The 15,912-nt window shown below is 32.5% G+C and overlaps 1 protein-coding gene across 3 annotated transcripts in view; it reads left to right on the forward strand.

The window, feature by feature from the left end:
• Positions 1-6,270, forward strand: part of LOC132734306 (cytosolic carboxypeptidase 6-like) — a 50,685-nt gene extending 44,415 nt beyond the window's left edge. Inside the window, exon 13 of one of the 3 annotated variants that reach the window (XM_060721018.1) lies at positions 6,102-6,270. In XM_060721018.1, coding sequence (XP_060577001.1) covers positions 6,102-6,249 — 148 coding nt within the window. In that variant the 3' untranslated portion in view covers positions 6,250-6,270. Of the gene's footprint in view, positions 1-1,664; positions 1,941-6,101 lie in introns of those variants that run through there. The other 2 variants (XM_060721020.1, XM_060721019.1) reach the window with 2 other exon arrangements.
• Positions 6,271-15,912: the final 9,642 nt, after the last annotated feature.

Consider the following 15,912-nt stretch of genomic DNA (forward strand, 5'->3'; position numbering starts at 1 on the left):
AGGGGACTTTAGGTTTGCCCTCCGTCCATCTGTCCGTCTGTCTGTCTATCTGTCTGTCTGTCAGTCAGTCCGTCCACAAAACTGGATCCCGCGATAACGCAAAAAGAACTGAAAATATTTTTATGAAACTTGATATATGGATAGATGGCAGTATGGAGATTATGCACGTCTTTTTTTCTTTTCTTCCTATCTTGAAAATTCTGGTTGCTATGGCAACAAATAGACTGAAAATATGGCAAATTTTACACATAACCTGGATCCCGCAAATAACGCAAAAAGTACTGAAAATATTTTTATGAAACTTGATATATGAATAGGATGGCAGTATGGAGATTATGCACGTTTTTTTTTTTCTTCCTATGTTGAAAATTCTGGTTGCTATGGCAACAAATAGACTGGGAAAAAATATGGCAAATTTTACACATAACCTGGATCCAGTGATAACACAAAAAGTACTGAAAAATATGTTTATGAAACTTGACATATGGGTAGATGGCAGTATGGAAATTATGCACATCCTTTTCTTATCTTCCTATGTTGAAAAATTCTGGTTGCTATGGCAACAAATAGACTGAATTTCAAGATTTCTGATTCTAGTTTTTAAGTTTTTTCACTATAAGTTCTTTATTTCTTAAGGTATTTTCTTCAAACTTTAAATATAAGTTGCTTGTCATCAACCACATCATATGTGACAAGGTTTTAAAACTCTAGCACAAAATTTATCAGAATTACCTCCCTTGAACTTAAAAATTTTTCATGAAAAAAACATTGTTTTTTTTAATAACTTCTTTTTCTGAATGTATCTACTTCAAACTTCATATAAATGTTTCTTATTATCACTCAACATTTGTGAGTGTTCAATACTCTAGCAAGACTATTTCCAGAATTATGCCCCTTTTGAACTTAGACTTTTTTTTGAGAAATTGGTAACTTTTTACTCCAACTTCTTCAATCATGATAGGACTTTAAAAATGTTATATTTTGATAGCAGGGATGTTTAAAAAACAACTTTAGAGTGTCCTTCAGTCCGTCTGTCTGTACATAAAAACTGTTTCCTGTGATCACTTTTAAAGAACTTTTTCAACAAATTTACTTAAAATAGGAACCTAAGTGAATGGCCAATGGCCCTTCAGAATGTTGCTTGGGCTCCTACCGGTAGGGGACTTATGGATTGCTTGCAATACTATGATAATTGCTTGTTTTTTTTGAAATTCTTGATATTTGTTTAGGTCAGTACCAAGACTTTAAGGCTATATTCAGTAAGTTATATGTTAAATTTTAACCCATATAAAGACATTCTGTCTAAGATTTGTGACAGTGTCTTTATTTCAGACAATTTTGTACTGTACAATATTACCTTATTGAGTGACATCATTTCATGCAATTCCCCTTTTCAGATTTTGAAAAGTCATCAAGGTTCTTTAGTCTTTAGTCTGCTAACTTAGTCAACCCATGTGTCCAGTGCTGGCCAAGATCATTTGTCTGATCATGGTGTGCACTGTCCAATTTTAAACAAGCCAGTACTTATTTAAGAAAGAAATTTCCCTAAAAATGATGGATGATTTTGTCCAGATTGAAAGACGGACAAGTCCATTTAGGATATTTAGCTTAGTAATGGTTAGAGTACCTCATTCTTATAATCACAATATTGTCTTGATTTTCAGGCATTCTCATTCTAAACATTGATAATCATGATAGATGCACAAGGTAAGGCAAGCACCGAGCAAAGCAGCAAGTGTTCTTAAAAGCACCACAGAATTTATAATCTATCCTCCATATAAACTTTTCAGATTGTCAAATATCATAACATGTCTGCCACATTTTAACATAGCACCTGTTTTGTATTGCAAAATGCACTTTGCATGAAATGCTCCAAAGTTATCTACTTGTATATATTTTATATTGATAGAACACAATTTATACATGTATTTCTATTGCTCTAAACTGGCATATCTTTTTTTGTCACATTCTTTTGTCTATCTTACAATAGTACCATTTTTGTGTCCTAAGAAGGGTGCCCACTTGTTGTAAGGGGGGTATACTGGAATCAACTTATCTGTACGGCCGTCTGGACGTCTCCCCGTCCGTCGGGTTTTTCCCCTTGTCCGCCCAATAAACTTAAAGATTTTCCTTTTCACCCAAGTCTTCATATTTGGCATTGAGGGGTTAAGTGCCCATGATTTAGTAGATGACTCCTAAATTGATTTTTGGAGGTCAAAAAGGTTCAGGTCACAGGGGCCCTTGACTAAAAAAAGCTTGTACGCCCAATAACTTAAGATTCCTTTCACCCACAGTCTTCATATTCTGTAATTCAGCATGGAGGTTAGTCATGATTAGTAGATGACCCCTATTGATTTTGAGATTACTGGGTCAAAGGTTAAAGTCACAGGGCCTTGTCTAAAAAGCTTGTCCGTCCAATAACTTAAGATTCCATTGACCCACAGTCTTCATATTTGGCATGGAGGTTAGTCATGATTAGTAAATGACCCCTATTGATTTTGAGGCTACTGGGTCAAAGGTCAAGGTCATGGGCCTTGACTAAAAAAAGCTTGTCCACCCAATAACTTAAGATTCCTTTGACCCACAGTCTTTATATTTGGCATGGAGGTAAGTCATGATAAGTAGATGACCCCTATTGATTTTTAGGTCGAAGGTCAAGGTCACAGGGGCTTTGACTAAAAGAAACTTTTCCTTCCAATAACTTAATATTCCTTTGACCCACAGTCTTCATATTTGGCATGGAAGTAGTCATGATTAATAGATGACCCCTATTGATTTTGAGGTCACTGGGTCAAAGGTCAAGGTCACAGGGACCTTGACTAAAAAGAGCTTGTCCGCCCAATAACTTAGGATTCCTTTCACCCACAGTCTTCATATTTGGCATGGAGGTTAGTCATGATTAGTAGATGACCCCTAATGATTTTGAGGTCACTGGGTCAAAGGTCAAGGTCACAGGGGCCTTGACTATAAAAGCTTGTCTGCCCAATAACTTAAGATTCCTTTGATCCACAGTCTTCATATTTGGCATGGAGGTTAGTCATGATTAGTAGATGACCCCTATTGATTTTGAGGTCACCAGGTCAATGGCCAAGGTCACAGGGGCATTGACTAAAAAAGCTTGTCCGCAAAATAACTTAAGATTCCTTTGACCCAAAGTCTTCATATTTGGCATGGAGGTTGATCCTGACCATTAGGTGACCCCTATTGATTTTGAGGTCACTGGGTCAAAGGTCAAGGTCACATGGGCCATGACTAGAAAAAGCTTTTCCGCTCAATTGCTTAAGAATGCTTTGGTCAACAGTCTTCATATTTGGTATTGAGGTTGTTTATGGCTAGTAGATGACCCATATTGATTTTAGGTGACTGTGTCAAAAGTCAAGTCACAGGAATTTTACTATAATATGCTTGTCTGCTCAAATGCTTAAGAATGCCTTTTCGCAGTGTATTGATATTTGAAGCATGTAGAATACATAACTTAGCAATGCACTGGCTAAGTAACCTCAGATTTGGCAGGGAGGTTGTCTTTTAGCTCTAAATGGCCACTTTTATTCTGACAAAGTGGTATGCAGGGATTAATTCACGCCATGACAGTGGCAGGTCTAGTTCTTTTTGTTTAAATTGATTGTGGGATGTTAAGGTTCACTGTAAATGTAGCATGTAACCATAATGAGCATTAGACAATTGCGTCTGCTTGCTTTCTGTTACCAAAAAATTTCAAAAATCTGTTACCAGGACAACATAATTTATAATAATATGAAAATTAATAGGTCATTGTCAGTGTCTTTGAGTCCATATAAAGGGGATCCAAGATTTTTGCTCCAGCAGGTTTGATTTACAATGAAAAATTTCTGGTAAAACATTAAAATGAAAATCAAAGACTTGAGATTATTGATACAGTCAAACTTATTTCAATTGGGGATTTTGAATAAGCTGTTTTCTTTACAAATACATTTTGCTGTTTGGTCTATAATACAAAATTGAGTACTGATTTATATTTTATTGTGCCCCCACTTTAGAGGCGGGCATTTAGATTTACCCTTGTCCGTCCGTCCTTCCGTCCGTCCGTTCTCTTTTGTGTCGCACGTAACTCAAAAAGTATTTGACCTAGAGTCATGAAACTTTACAGGAATATTGATCAGCATGTGTAATTGTGCACCTGGGTATTTTCGTCTGGATATTTTTAGTATTTTCAGAGTTATTGCCCTTGACTTAGTAACATTTTGGAATTTTCAACTTGTGTCGCACGTAACTCAAAAAGTATTTGACCTAGAGTCATGAAACTTTACAGGAATGTTGATCAGTATGTGCAGTTGTGCACCTGGGTATTTTTGTCAGGATATTTTCAGTATTTTCAGAGTTATTGCCCTTGACTTAGTAAAATTTTGCAATTTTCAACTTGTGTCGCACGTAACTCAAAAAGTATTTGACCTAGAGTCATGAAACTTTACAGGAATGTTGATCAGCATGTGTAGTTGTGCACCTGGGTATTTTCTTCTGGATATTCTTAGTATTTTTAGAGTAATTGCCCTTGACTAAGTAAAATTTTGCAACTTTCAACTTGTGTCGCATGTAACTCAAAAAATGTTTGACCTAGAGTCATGAAACTTTACAGGAATGTTGATCAGCATGTGTAGTTGTGCACCTGGGTATTTTCGTCTGGATATTTTTAGTATTTTCAGAGTTATTGCCCTTGACTTAGTAACATTTTGGAATTTTCAACTTGTGTCGCACGTAACTCAAAAAGTATTTGACCTAGAGTCATGAAACTTTACAGGAATGTTGATCAGTATGTGCAGTTGTGCACCTGGGTATTTTCGTCAGGACATTTTCAGTATTTTCAGAGTTATTGCCCTTGACTTAGTAAAATTTTGCAATTTTCAACTTGTGTCGCACGTAACTCAAAAAGTATTTGACCTAGAGTCATGAAACTTTACAGGAATGTTGATCAGCATGTGTAGTTGTGCACCTGGGTATTTTCTTCTGGATATTCTTAGTATTTTTAGAGTTATTGCCCTTGACTAAGCAAAATTTTGCAATTTTCAACTTGTGTCGCATGTAACTCAAAAAATATTTGCCCTAGAGTCATGAAACTTTACAGGAATGTTGATCAGCATGTGTAGTTGTGCACCTGGATATTTTAGTCTGGATTTATTTAGTATTTTTAGAGTTATTGCCCTTGACTTAGTAAAATTTTGCAATTTTCAACTTGTGTCGCATGTAACTCAAAAAATATTTGACATAGAGTCATGAAACTTTACAGGAATATTGATCAGCATGTGTAGTTGTGCACCTGGGTATTTTCGTCTGGATTTATTTAGTAATTTTAGAGTTATTGCCCTTGACTTATAAATTTTTTGCAATTTTCAAATTGTGTCACATGTAATTTAACAAGGATTTGACCTAGAGTCATTAAACCTTACAGGAAGGTTGTTCAGCATATTTAGTTTTGCACCTGGAGTTTTGCTTGTGGATTTATCCAGTATTTGTAGAGTTATTTCCCTTGACTTAGTAAAAACCGTTTCATTATGTTGTTATTTGTTCCTTGAGTGCTTGAGTTAGAATCAACAAACTTTACAGGAATAATAATCAACATCATTAAATTACAGGAATAATGATTCACATCACTGTGAAGCTATGCACCTGGGACTTTGCATGTGGATTTTTTTCAGTTTTGTTAGAGTTATTGCCCTTGACTTACAGTAGTATAAATTTGCAATTTTCAACTTGTTCATGCACAGCTCAAAAAGTATTTCACTTGTAGGCCTGAAAGTTTACAAGAATGTTGGTCAGCATGTGTATTTATGCACCTTGGGGTTTGCTTGTGGATTTATTCAGTATTTGTAAAGTTCTTGCCCTTTACTTAGTAAAAGATTTTTAGTTTTCAAAAAATATTTGACCTAGAGTCATAAGATTGACAGAACAGTGGCGCGGTGGGGGCACCCGTGTCCTATGGACACATTTCAAGTTTATAATTGTGACTTGATTTGTTCAAATGGTGTGTGTATTATAGATTCATAATTGAGTTAATCATCAGTGGTATAATATACATGTAAATAAAGACACTGGAATTTTGGTTCATAAATTGACTGGTAATTTTCCAGGGTGACAAATACTTTGTTGAGAAATGATAAAAATCAGCGTTTACCAAGGTGCAATATTTTGAGAGATGAAAACAATGGAATATTTTTTGAAGGAGCAAGAGGAATGAAAGAGAGTATCATAGAAAGGTTATTCACTTTATTTAAATGAACTTCTTGTTTGTAAACCAAAGATTACTTATTTTCAGTTTGATTATGTTTTTTTTTATATATCTGGTTATGTTTTAATACCTGTTATTTATGCCAATTTTGCTGGCTCCAATTTAATTGGCTATAAGACTATGCATATTTCCTTTGAGTCCCTATTTATGGTCATTATTGAGTCAGGTCCAGATTTTCGTTGAGCCCTCAATATACATGTATGTTCATTATGGAGTCAGGGCCTGATTTTCTTTGAGCCCTCCATATAATTATAATAATATTATGGTCATCATTGAGTCAGGTTCTGACTTTCTTTGAGTTCTTCATGTATGGTCATCTGACATCATTAAGTCAGCACGTCTTGATTTTCTTTGAGCCCTCCATATATGGTCATTATTGAGTCGGGTCCTGATTTTTGTTGAGCCCTCAATATATTTTCATTATGGAGTTAGGTCCTAATTTTCTTTGAGCCCTCCGTTCATGGTCATCATTAAGTCGGGTCCTGATTTTTGTTGAGCCCTCCATATATTTTCATTATGGAGTCAGGTCCTAATTTTCTTTGAGCCCTCCTTACATGGTCATCACTAAGTCTGGTCCTGATTTTTGTTGAGCCCTCCGTATATGGTCATCATTAAGTCTTGGCCTGATTTTCTTTAAGCCCTCCATTTATGGTCATTACTGAACTAGGTCATGATTTCATCAAGCCCTCCATTTATGGTTAAGTCAGGTCCTGATTTTCTTTGGGTCCTTCATATACGGTCATCATTATGTCAGCAGGTCCAGCTTTTCTTCTTTCGTCCATACATGGTCATTATCGAGTTCTTCAAGCTCTCCACATATGGTCAGTAGTGTGTAAGATCTTGAATTTCTATGAGCTCTCCAATGGACAATCATTAGCTAAGTCAGAGTCATATGCATCAAATTATTTAAGTATTTAAGTAGTCTATACTGCCAGATTTTGAGAGAATGTGATGAAAGTGAGAGAGATCTTAGTAAATTGTATAGATTTTTGTTTTTATTACAAGTTACATTGTATATGAAGGCTTTTGACAGGAAATATTTGGCCCAGTTATATGCATATCAAAACTCTGTTGAGACAAAAGCCATATTTTTGTATGTGAAATGTTTCCATAACAAATGTATAAAAATACTTTCTTTTATTAAAAATAATGATATTTTATAATACAATTTTTAAGTAGCATATAAAAATTATAAACATCACAATTGTTTAATGAAAATCAATGTTTCAAATGTGATTACATGTACATGCATGTAAAAGTCTTTCTAACAAAAAATCAGTCACTGTTAAAATGCAAGCTGTCATTCTTTTGACCTATTTTTTCTTTTTTTCCATGTAGACTGTTTATAGTTGTTACAAGAAAAAACAATATATCAATATGTAACAAAAAAGGAATAATTTAGAAAATAAATGTATTATCTTAAATTTGAGTGAAAGACCAGAAATATTAGTTACTTAAACAGAGTTGATATTTAGATGATGTATTTTTTTTTATTCAACTCTATATACATTTATGCCCTTTCACTTGATATATACAATGCATAGTGTCTACCGTCTGTAACTTTTGTTTTCTTTCTTGTTTATTTTCACAGATTGCTTTTTGCATGTTTTTTATTATTATTATTATTATTTGCATGTTATTATTTTATTTACTGTTATACTTTAAACTGACAATAATTCATACTCATATGTAACCATATTATCTAAACATTTTACATATTTTTCAGTTAAACTGCACCAAATTTATAATCATTGATATTCTGTTACATTTTCTGAACTACAAACTGGTTCTCATTGGCCAAATTGTTGGACAGCACTCCGCCTTTTGACTTTTAGTAAACTTATAGCGCTTAAGTATTTTGTATGAGAGAAAATACCACTTTGTTTACTTTTTTTCACATTTTTTTTTTTCACATTTACCATTTTCAATCATGCTCAAAATCCATTGTTGAAGTACATTTATGAGTATAATGGAACACAATGTTTGCAATTTCTTCAGAGGAAAAGAAAAAATCTATTTTTTTAAATTTTGGCCCCCTAATGTTTAAAAAACTTCGTTTTAATTGATTTAATTTTCTAATTTTTACAATTTTAATATTGTTTTATTTTAAAACATGTCTAAAAATTTTTTTTGGTTTTTTTTTTATAATAAACCCGAAAACAAAAAGTTTGACAAATTGGGGGAGGATTAGGGAAATTTTTTTCTAATAACCCAAAAAAATATTTTCTTTTAAACCAAATTCCAAATGGGGAAACTGTTTAAAATTAAAAAGGGAAATTTCATATTTTTCCCGTTACCAAAAAAAATAATGACAAAAAAATGTTGAAAAAAAAATTTGTTTTTTTTTGGTAATTTAGGAGATAGTTTAAGAGGACCCTTTACAGCGGATCTTGGGGGACTTCAAAACCCCTCTCTTTATTTATATTTTAAAAATCTTTTTTAAAGATGTTCTACAAAAAATTCGGGTTTCAGTTGCCGGGGAAAGTGACCGTGATCGGCGACAGTACTGAAGTTTGTTCCACCAATGACAACAGCGACCTTGACCTTCACTTCAATTTATCATCATATGTAAAGGCATGCATCGTATCAAGAAAAAACATTCAGTTTCCCGTGACAGTTAACAAAATATGATTGTATAATTGCAAAGCAAACAGTTGATAAAGAAAAGGTTTGAAGATGAGACACGCATAGATTATCCAACCGTATCAAGTTACAAATGGTTTTTTATGTTGACAGGCAGCGCAATAATTATACGTTCAGTTATGTCATAGGAGAGTGGTAGTGTGTAATTCCTAGAAAAACAACGTGATATGATAATTAAACCAACCGCTGTGATAATGAATATGTTTATTATTTATACGGAATCCTAAGTGAAATGTCAATTGATATTGTAAAAAGGTACGAGATAGCTGTCACATGTCAGTAATCGAAGTATTTCTCGTTCACAGATCTGCACAGCCATTAATCATTTTGAAAGCTAGGCCCGATGAATCAGACGATAAAATTGAAAAGCCCGGGAGGTTTCCAGAGAATTTGACAAATACAAATCTAATCATACCATGCCTGTCTTTTCTCATGATTGCCTTTAGTTCCAGTTGTAACATTCTCTCTTACATTTTGTCGTTTTTGGGTTTTTTTATTCGGAAAAATAAACGAGGCTTAAGCATTTTGCTTGGTCAGTCATGCATTTCAGACATGCTCAAAATTGTCATAATTTTTTGTCAGTTTGAAATAATTTTTGAAGGCCTTATAAACATTGTCGTCTTGATAAATATTATTTTTCTGAATTTATGTTACCGAGGCTTAAATTATACATAATTTGTTTTTTGTCTCTGAATTTTTATTACATAGTAAACAATGATACCCAGTACATGTATTTACCTCATGTTTTCCCTATTAGAATTGTATATTTCATCGTTCTACATTTTTTTCTTTTAATTTATAACTTTTTGTTATAAAAATGTTGTTTTTTGATTTTTAAAATAGATCTTACAATATTATATTTTTTAATCAGTATGTCCGAAATATCAATACATGCGATATTGATATATAAGATGCATCTTATATTGAATTATGATGAAAGCTGTCGGAACGAAGGTAGAGGCAACAATATAACCAATATACATGTATATCAATATAACTGATATATATTAGTGTAAGAGATATATCGAGACAAGCAATATCGAAACATGTACAAGTGGAGTTTATTGATGATAGAGTCCCTGTCACCTTAGTATGTTATTTATAAACAGATATGATCTGAATGGAGGATACATTTTTTATGCATTATTTTTTTAAAATTTTATTATCATTTAAATGTTGAGTTTTAATTTTTTATCAACATTTAGTAATATTGTAATAGCACATAGCAATCTTCCATCTTTACTGGTGAAGGAGTAGAGAAGGTGGACCCTCATGCAATTATTTCAATTCTGAGCTTGCGGCAAATCACTTTGAAAATTTACCACCAATATCAGCTGATACATCTGTTTTTTTGTTTTCAGTCTGAATATATTGAAAAATATTCCCAAAAATGATGAATGGTTTTGTCCAGATTTAAAAAGATGGACAAGTCCATTAAAGATAATTAGTATAGTGAGGGTTAAACCATCTTTATGCATCAAAGTAGAACTTTCTCTCGTTTCACACACATTTTTTAAAAATAGAATTTATGTTTTCTACAAAACCAAACCATAAAGGGTGTGCATAAATTATATATATTTTTATTGATGTCTGTTTTTAGTTTCTTATTGTCAGCAAAATTTCTGTTATTTCAAGCGTGTTTATTTCCCATTGTGCGATTTATCTTGTATTGTTGGGATATATACGTAAATAAATTTCCACGAACAAATCTAATAATAACTGATTAGTTTAGATTTGGCAGAGCTGCTTATTTAATTGAGTTTCTGATTGACAGTTATTAAAATTTAATCTGGCATTTGAATGAGAAATAAGAATTATTTGCAACAGACTGATTTGGATTGAAAATAAAAAAATTTTACCAATGCATATAACCATGTAAAATTAGTGTTATGAAATTCAATATTTGTGTATGAAATTATTGGTTTCATATGTTATGATTCCATAAATTTGTAATTTTGATAAGGCTGCAATGAATAAATCGTAAAACTGGAAAAAATTTCAAAAATCTCAAATTTTAGATTTATTTAGGATATTTGGATTTACGGGAGTAGAATTTTGATTAAGTTTTGTTGTAGAAAACAATTTAAATGCTCTAATATTTTGGATAGAAGCTACTTCAGTCTGTTCTTTCATTTTAAAAATATTTTTCCTCGTACAATTCAAGGGAGGTTATTCAATTTCATTACTTATTTTTAAAGTTGTTTCCCTTCGAAATTTTTTTTGTGACTATTATGATTACTTTTCCAGCTGGTGGAAGAAAGCTTAAGGGAACCTTTCAGCCACACGCTTGCACCTTTATATAACCACCTACCTTTTGCAAGTCCACAGCAGTGAGGGGCAAGCGAGTTTGAATTTAGCTATCTGAACTACTCACTTACAGAGGCCCTTTTTCTGAAATGGCCAGATTGGTTGTGATTTTTGAACTAGTATCAGTAATAATTATATGTTATAAAATGTTATAAGATGTTGTATAGATGTATACATAATGTTTGAAATGATGATTTATAGGTAACTTTGTCATACTTGTGTTGTTGTTTTTTAGAAATACATACACATGAGTAAAATCTTACGTTAAGATCTTTTATATTTGTCTCTTCAACCGATATTACAATAGTTGTCATTGGTTTTTATCATACATGTATGTACTAATCTACATAATGTACACAGTGCCTATAACATATGAATTTTTGTGACTTACATGGGACAGAAAACCCCAGGTAAGTGTTATCTTCCATTTTATTTTTAATATTTCATTACTTTATTATTTAAATGGGATAAAGGAGCCAAGTTGAGAGTCTGCTCATCCGTACAAAGAATTTGGGGGGGGGGGGGCTGGGGAGTCAGTCAACATTTCTGATTGTTCAAATATGTGTTTTTGGGACTATTTCGTGTCTTTATGGGACTATTTCATTCATTCATTCATTCATAAAACCAGCAGATGAAAAAAATAGAATTTTCATGATTTTGAAGGATTTTTTCATGCATTCAATGCTTGAAACAATGAGATATGTTAATTATATAGAATTTCTATAGATTGTAATTATGTATGAGTGAAGATCTTGTATTCTGGTATGGCATTAAGACTTTGGAAGGTTTTTAAAGACCAGTTATTGTATAAAATTGTATGTTTTTTATATTATATTGTGTTTTTTTATCAAAATTATTGTGATATTTGGTGTTACCGTCCAGTGAAGATTATGTGATATTGAATTGAATATACAGAAAATATTAGAAATATATTTTGAAAGAGGTTTTGTTGTTTTGTTTTCCTTAGTAACATTTTTAAAAGTCTGGTAGACCGTGATCCCCCTGAAGCATTAATAAAAACAAAATTACATGAAAATTGCAGTGTCAGTTTGATCGAGTCTATACATTAGGGCTAATAAAAAAGTGCAATATCCCTCACGTCCATAGCAAAGGCTTGTTGGGTACTCGATTTTCAATTTACCCTAGTTACTTGTAGTTCAGCATGGCCAAGCGGTTAATACATCAGACCAGTTATCTAAGCATTGCTGGCTGCAGGAATTGAAACCCTATTAGGGGTAAACCATTGTTTACTTGAACAAATAACTTTACACTCGTGGCTTAGTACTGGTTCAGGTCCTAGAAACAGAGGCAAGGTTGAATCCCTTTAAGCTTACATTCTAAACCCATACAATTTTTCCTACACAATTCGAAATAAAATAAATCCAGTATAAACCTACTTGTAGAGATGTTATGATATGGCCAACCTTTATTGTGATACAATCTGTGAATTATATATGGAAGTTGTTGGCGAGTGCGAGATACATGATTCTATATTACGTATATATTTTAATTTATATAGCACATAATAAAGTGTTCTAGAATAAAATATTATTTTAATCAGATAAAATGGTCATACTAAATCACATAACTTTATCATCATTTTTTCTTTCAAGCAGAATTGATAAGGAAATCAAAATGATAACATTTCTGTTGTTTTTTTAAACCAATATTTGAAAAACTAATGGAAAATTTAGTCCCCATTCTATCCACTTAAGGGTAAACTTCAAAATATGTATGGACTGAATAGTGAACATGTGCAGTCTAACAACAAAGCAATATTATAGCTTAACTCCTGAGCTTTGTAAAAAGAAATTGTTCTTTATATTTTGATATCTCGTGAACTTTCACACTTGACTTGCTGGGAAAGAAAGTGATTAGCCTTTGCCACCAGTATAGAACAAGGCCAGGCATGCAAGCTGACCAGGCTGATATTGAAATCCCTTAAGCATTGAATGGACAAAATTTTGCAATCTATTACATAAATACTGCAGGTAAAGGATTCAAGTCAGAATCCAAAATGGCTGTATACCGGGAGGTCCAGACATAAACTCAGTTACTGTATACCAACAGCATGATTTAAGCTTAAAAAACAAAATACATGTAGTTGTAAATCAATAGAAACCAAAGCATGATGATAGAATTAACAGAAATGTAAGATTTAATAATATTTTCTAATAAATAAACCCAGGGAGTGTTTTGCTTTTATCAACTCAAAACAGTTGTCAATCATGATTAGCGCATAATACTATTTCATGTATATAACTGATTTTGTCATCCAAGGATATGTCTGTCCATGGAAAAATTGAAAACAATTTACTCAGAATTAAGAAAAACAGAAGAGTATGCAAGAAGATTGAGGAAAATAACAACATAATGTTGGTTATCCATCTTTTGGTTGCAGAGAAGATTTTCAGCTGTTTCTTTTAGCTCACCTGAGAATTTGTATAGAGGTTCACTTGACAATGCTACATGCCAAATATCTAGGCTAAGGAATAGCAGTTTCTAAAAGAAGTCTAAATGCCTATGTTAACTAAGTGGCCATTTTTGACCTACATGCCAAATATATAGGCTATCATTCTATTAAAGTTAGGGCAAAATCCCTCAAGTGGTTTAGAAGAAGTTATTTTAAGAAATTCTGGACAACGACAAACGCCTGACAAAAGCCATTACAAAAGTTCACCTCTGAGCACTAAACTATATAGACTTGTACAGTAAGATTAACCTAAAATACTTCTCCGAAAATACAATGCCAAGACCTTAGATATTTTGCATAATTATAGCATCACCTTGTGGTCTTCTACTAAAGTTAATACAAATCATGCCCCAGGGGTCAAAGTTCAAGCCCTGCCCTGGGGTCACTAAGTTATTTAGTTTTCTATAGGAAAATACATTTAAGGAAATTACAATGCCAAGAGCTTAGATATTCGGCATGTAGCATTGACAAGAGGACATCTACAAAACTTAAGATATTCCCCTGGGGTCAAAAATGGCCCCATCTTTGGGGGTCTCTTATTTGACAAATATGTCAAACTTTTTACATTAAAACATTAAAAGTGGATGCACCATGACTTGATTTACCTGCCACATCCATTTTGAGATTAAATGGTCAAAAGTCAAGGTCACTAGGAAAACATTTTGTCATTTCAGCAAAGTACATCGACCAAGGATCTTTAAACTTTGTATGTAGATGCACCTTCAGGTTGTTCTACCGCTAAACCCGTTTTAGGTCAAAACATGAAGATCAATGGGAACTGTGATAACAGAACTGGCCATTAAGTCCACCTGCATTGACACTGTATATTGACACTGAATATATATGTACCTTCACAACTTCTTCTGGAAACACACATTTCAGGTGAATGTGACCCGTTATTTAAATTATCTCTTTTTGTAGAAACTGTTCAGTTTAAAAATCAGCACTGAAGAATGTGGAGCTTGCCACTTGCCAACATTTGACCTATTAAAGTGACCTTGACTTTGGGGTATTAACCATGTTTAGGCTCTGCACATTATCTGACAATTATGTTCATTTAAGCCATGTTTATTGAAAAAAAACCTTTTAATTGGTTTCGGCTGTGATTAGCTATTGATCATAACAGTTTTTGTCAATCATGTAAAATTTGTCCAGCACTCATGTTTACTATTACACTTAAACCATTTGTCAAAATCTGCTCTGAACATGAAATATGTCAGTCACTTATACTTTTCTTAAAATGCGACATCACCTTCACATGAAAGAATTCAACAGCTCAAGTGCAAGAAGAAGCATGTATCCAGTATTAACCATGACTGTGTCCACAGAGACCACAATTTGGTAGCAAGTATTTTCTGTTCAAGTGGTTAATGTTAATAAATAAAGAAAACAAAACATTGATTTCAAGTTTTATTTTGAGCCAATTTGTAACATGTGTAAATAGTTCTACCAAACTTGCAGAATGTATTAAAAGAATGAATCGCAAAAATATTTCATTAGTTTTTTTAAAAAAAACTAGTAAAAAAACCTATTCTAATGATAAAACATGATGTGAGTAAAAATAGTACTCTATATCTAAAAATAGAATTTACGATTTGTGAATATTACAATGAAGTTAAAAGGTAAAAAACATCAATATAAAATGATAATTTTAACTTAACTTACTGATTTTGATTTCTGTGAGATAAAAAAAACTGACTTATTTTGCCAGAAATAAGCCTAAGAAATTGTTGAAGATTTATATACCATAATTTCAAAAGCAATCTTTTACATTCTCATTCATATGTTGATTTATTATTACTGCGGGTTTAAAAAAATTTTATATAAAATAAATACAAAAAAAATGAAATAATTTGTCAACCAGAAGGGTTTTTGAAAGGGCCAAATAAAATTTTTTTTAAACTTTTCCTTGATACATTTAAGGGGAATTTTAATTGTTTTAAATTTCCCAATACACTTATCTTTTCATTTTTTTAAACTTTTTTTTTAAATGAAAGGGGGGTGGAAATATATAATGCTTCCTATACAAACAGTAAAACTTTAAAAATTATGCTTGAATAAAAAATTGAGCCCTATTTGAAAAAAATGCTGATTCAATCAATAATGTGTCAGAAAAACTAAACAACTGAACAAAGTTTACAACATGCTTATGTTTGTGTATATTAACAGTGCTGTTATTACACCTGAAAATAGGGATTCAAAAAATGGGGATTCAGGGGCAAAAAATGGA

The sequence above is a fragment of the Ruditapes philippinarum genome, unplaced genomic scaffold (genome assembly GCF_026571515.1).
Source record: "Ruditapes philippinarum isolate M1 unplaced genomic scaffold, ASM2657151v2 ctg51_1_1_1_1, whole genome shotgun sequence".
NCBI classification, from domain to species: domain Eukaryota; kingdom Metazoa; phylum Mollusca; class Bivalvia; order Venerida; family Veneridae; genus Ruditapes; species Ruditapes philippinarum.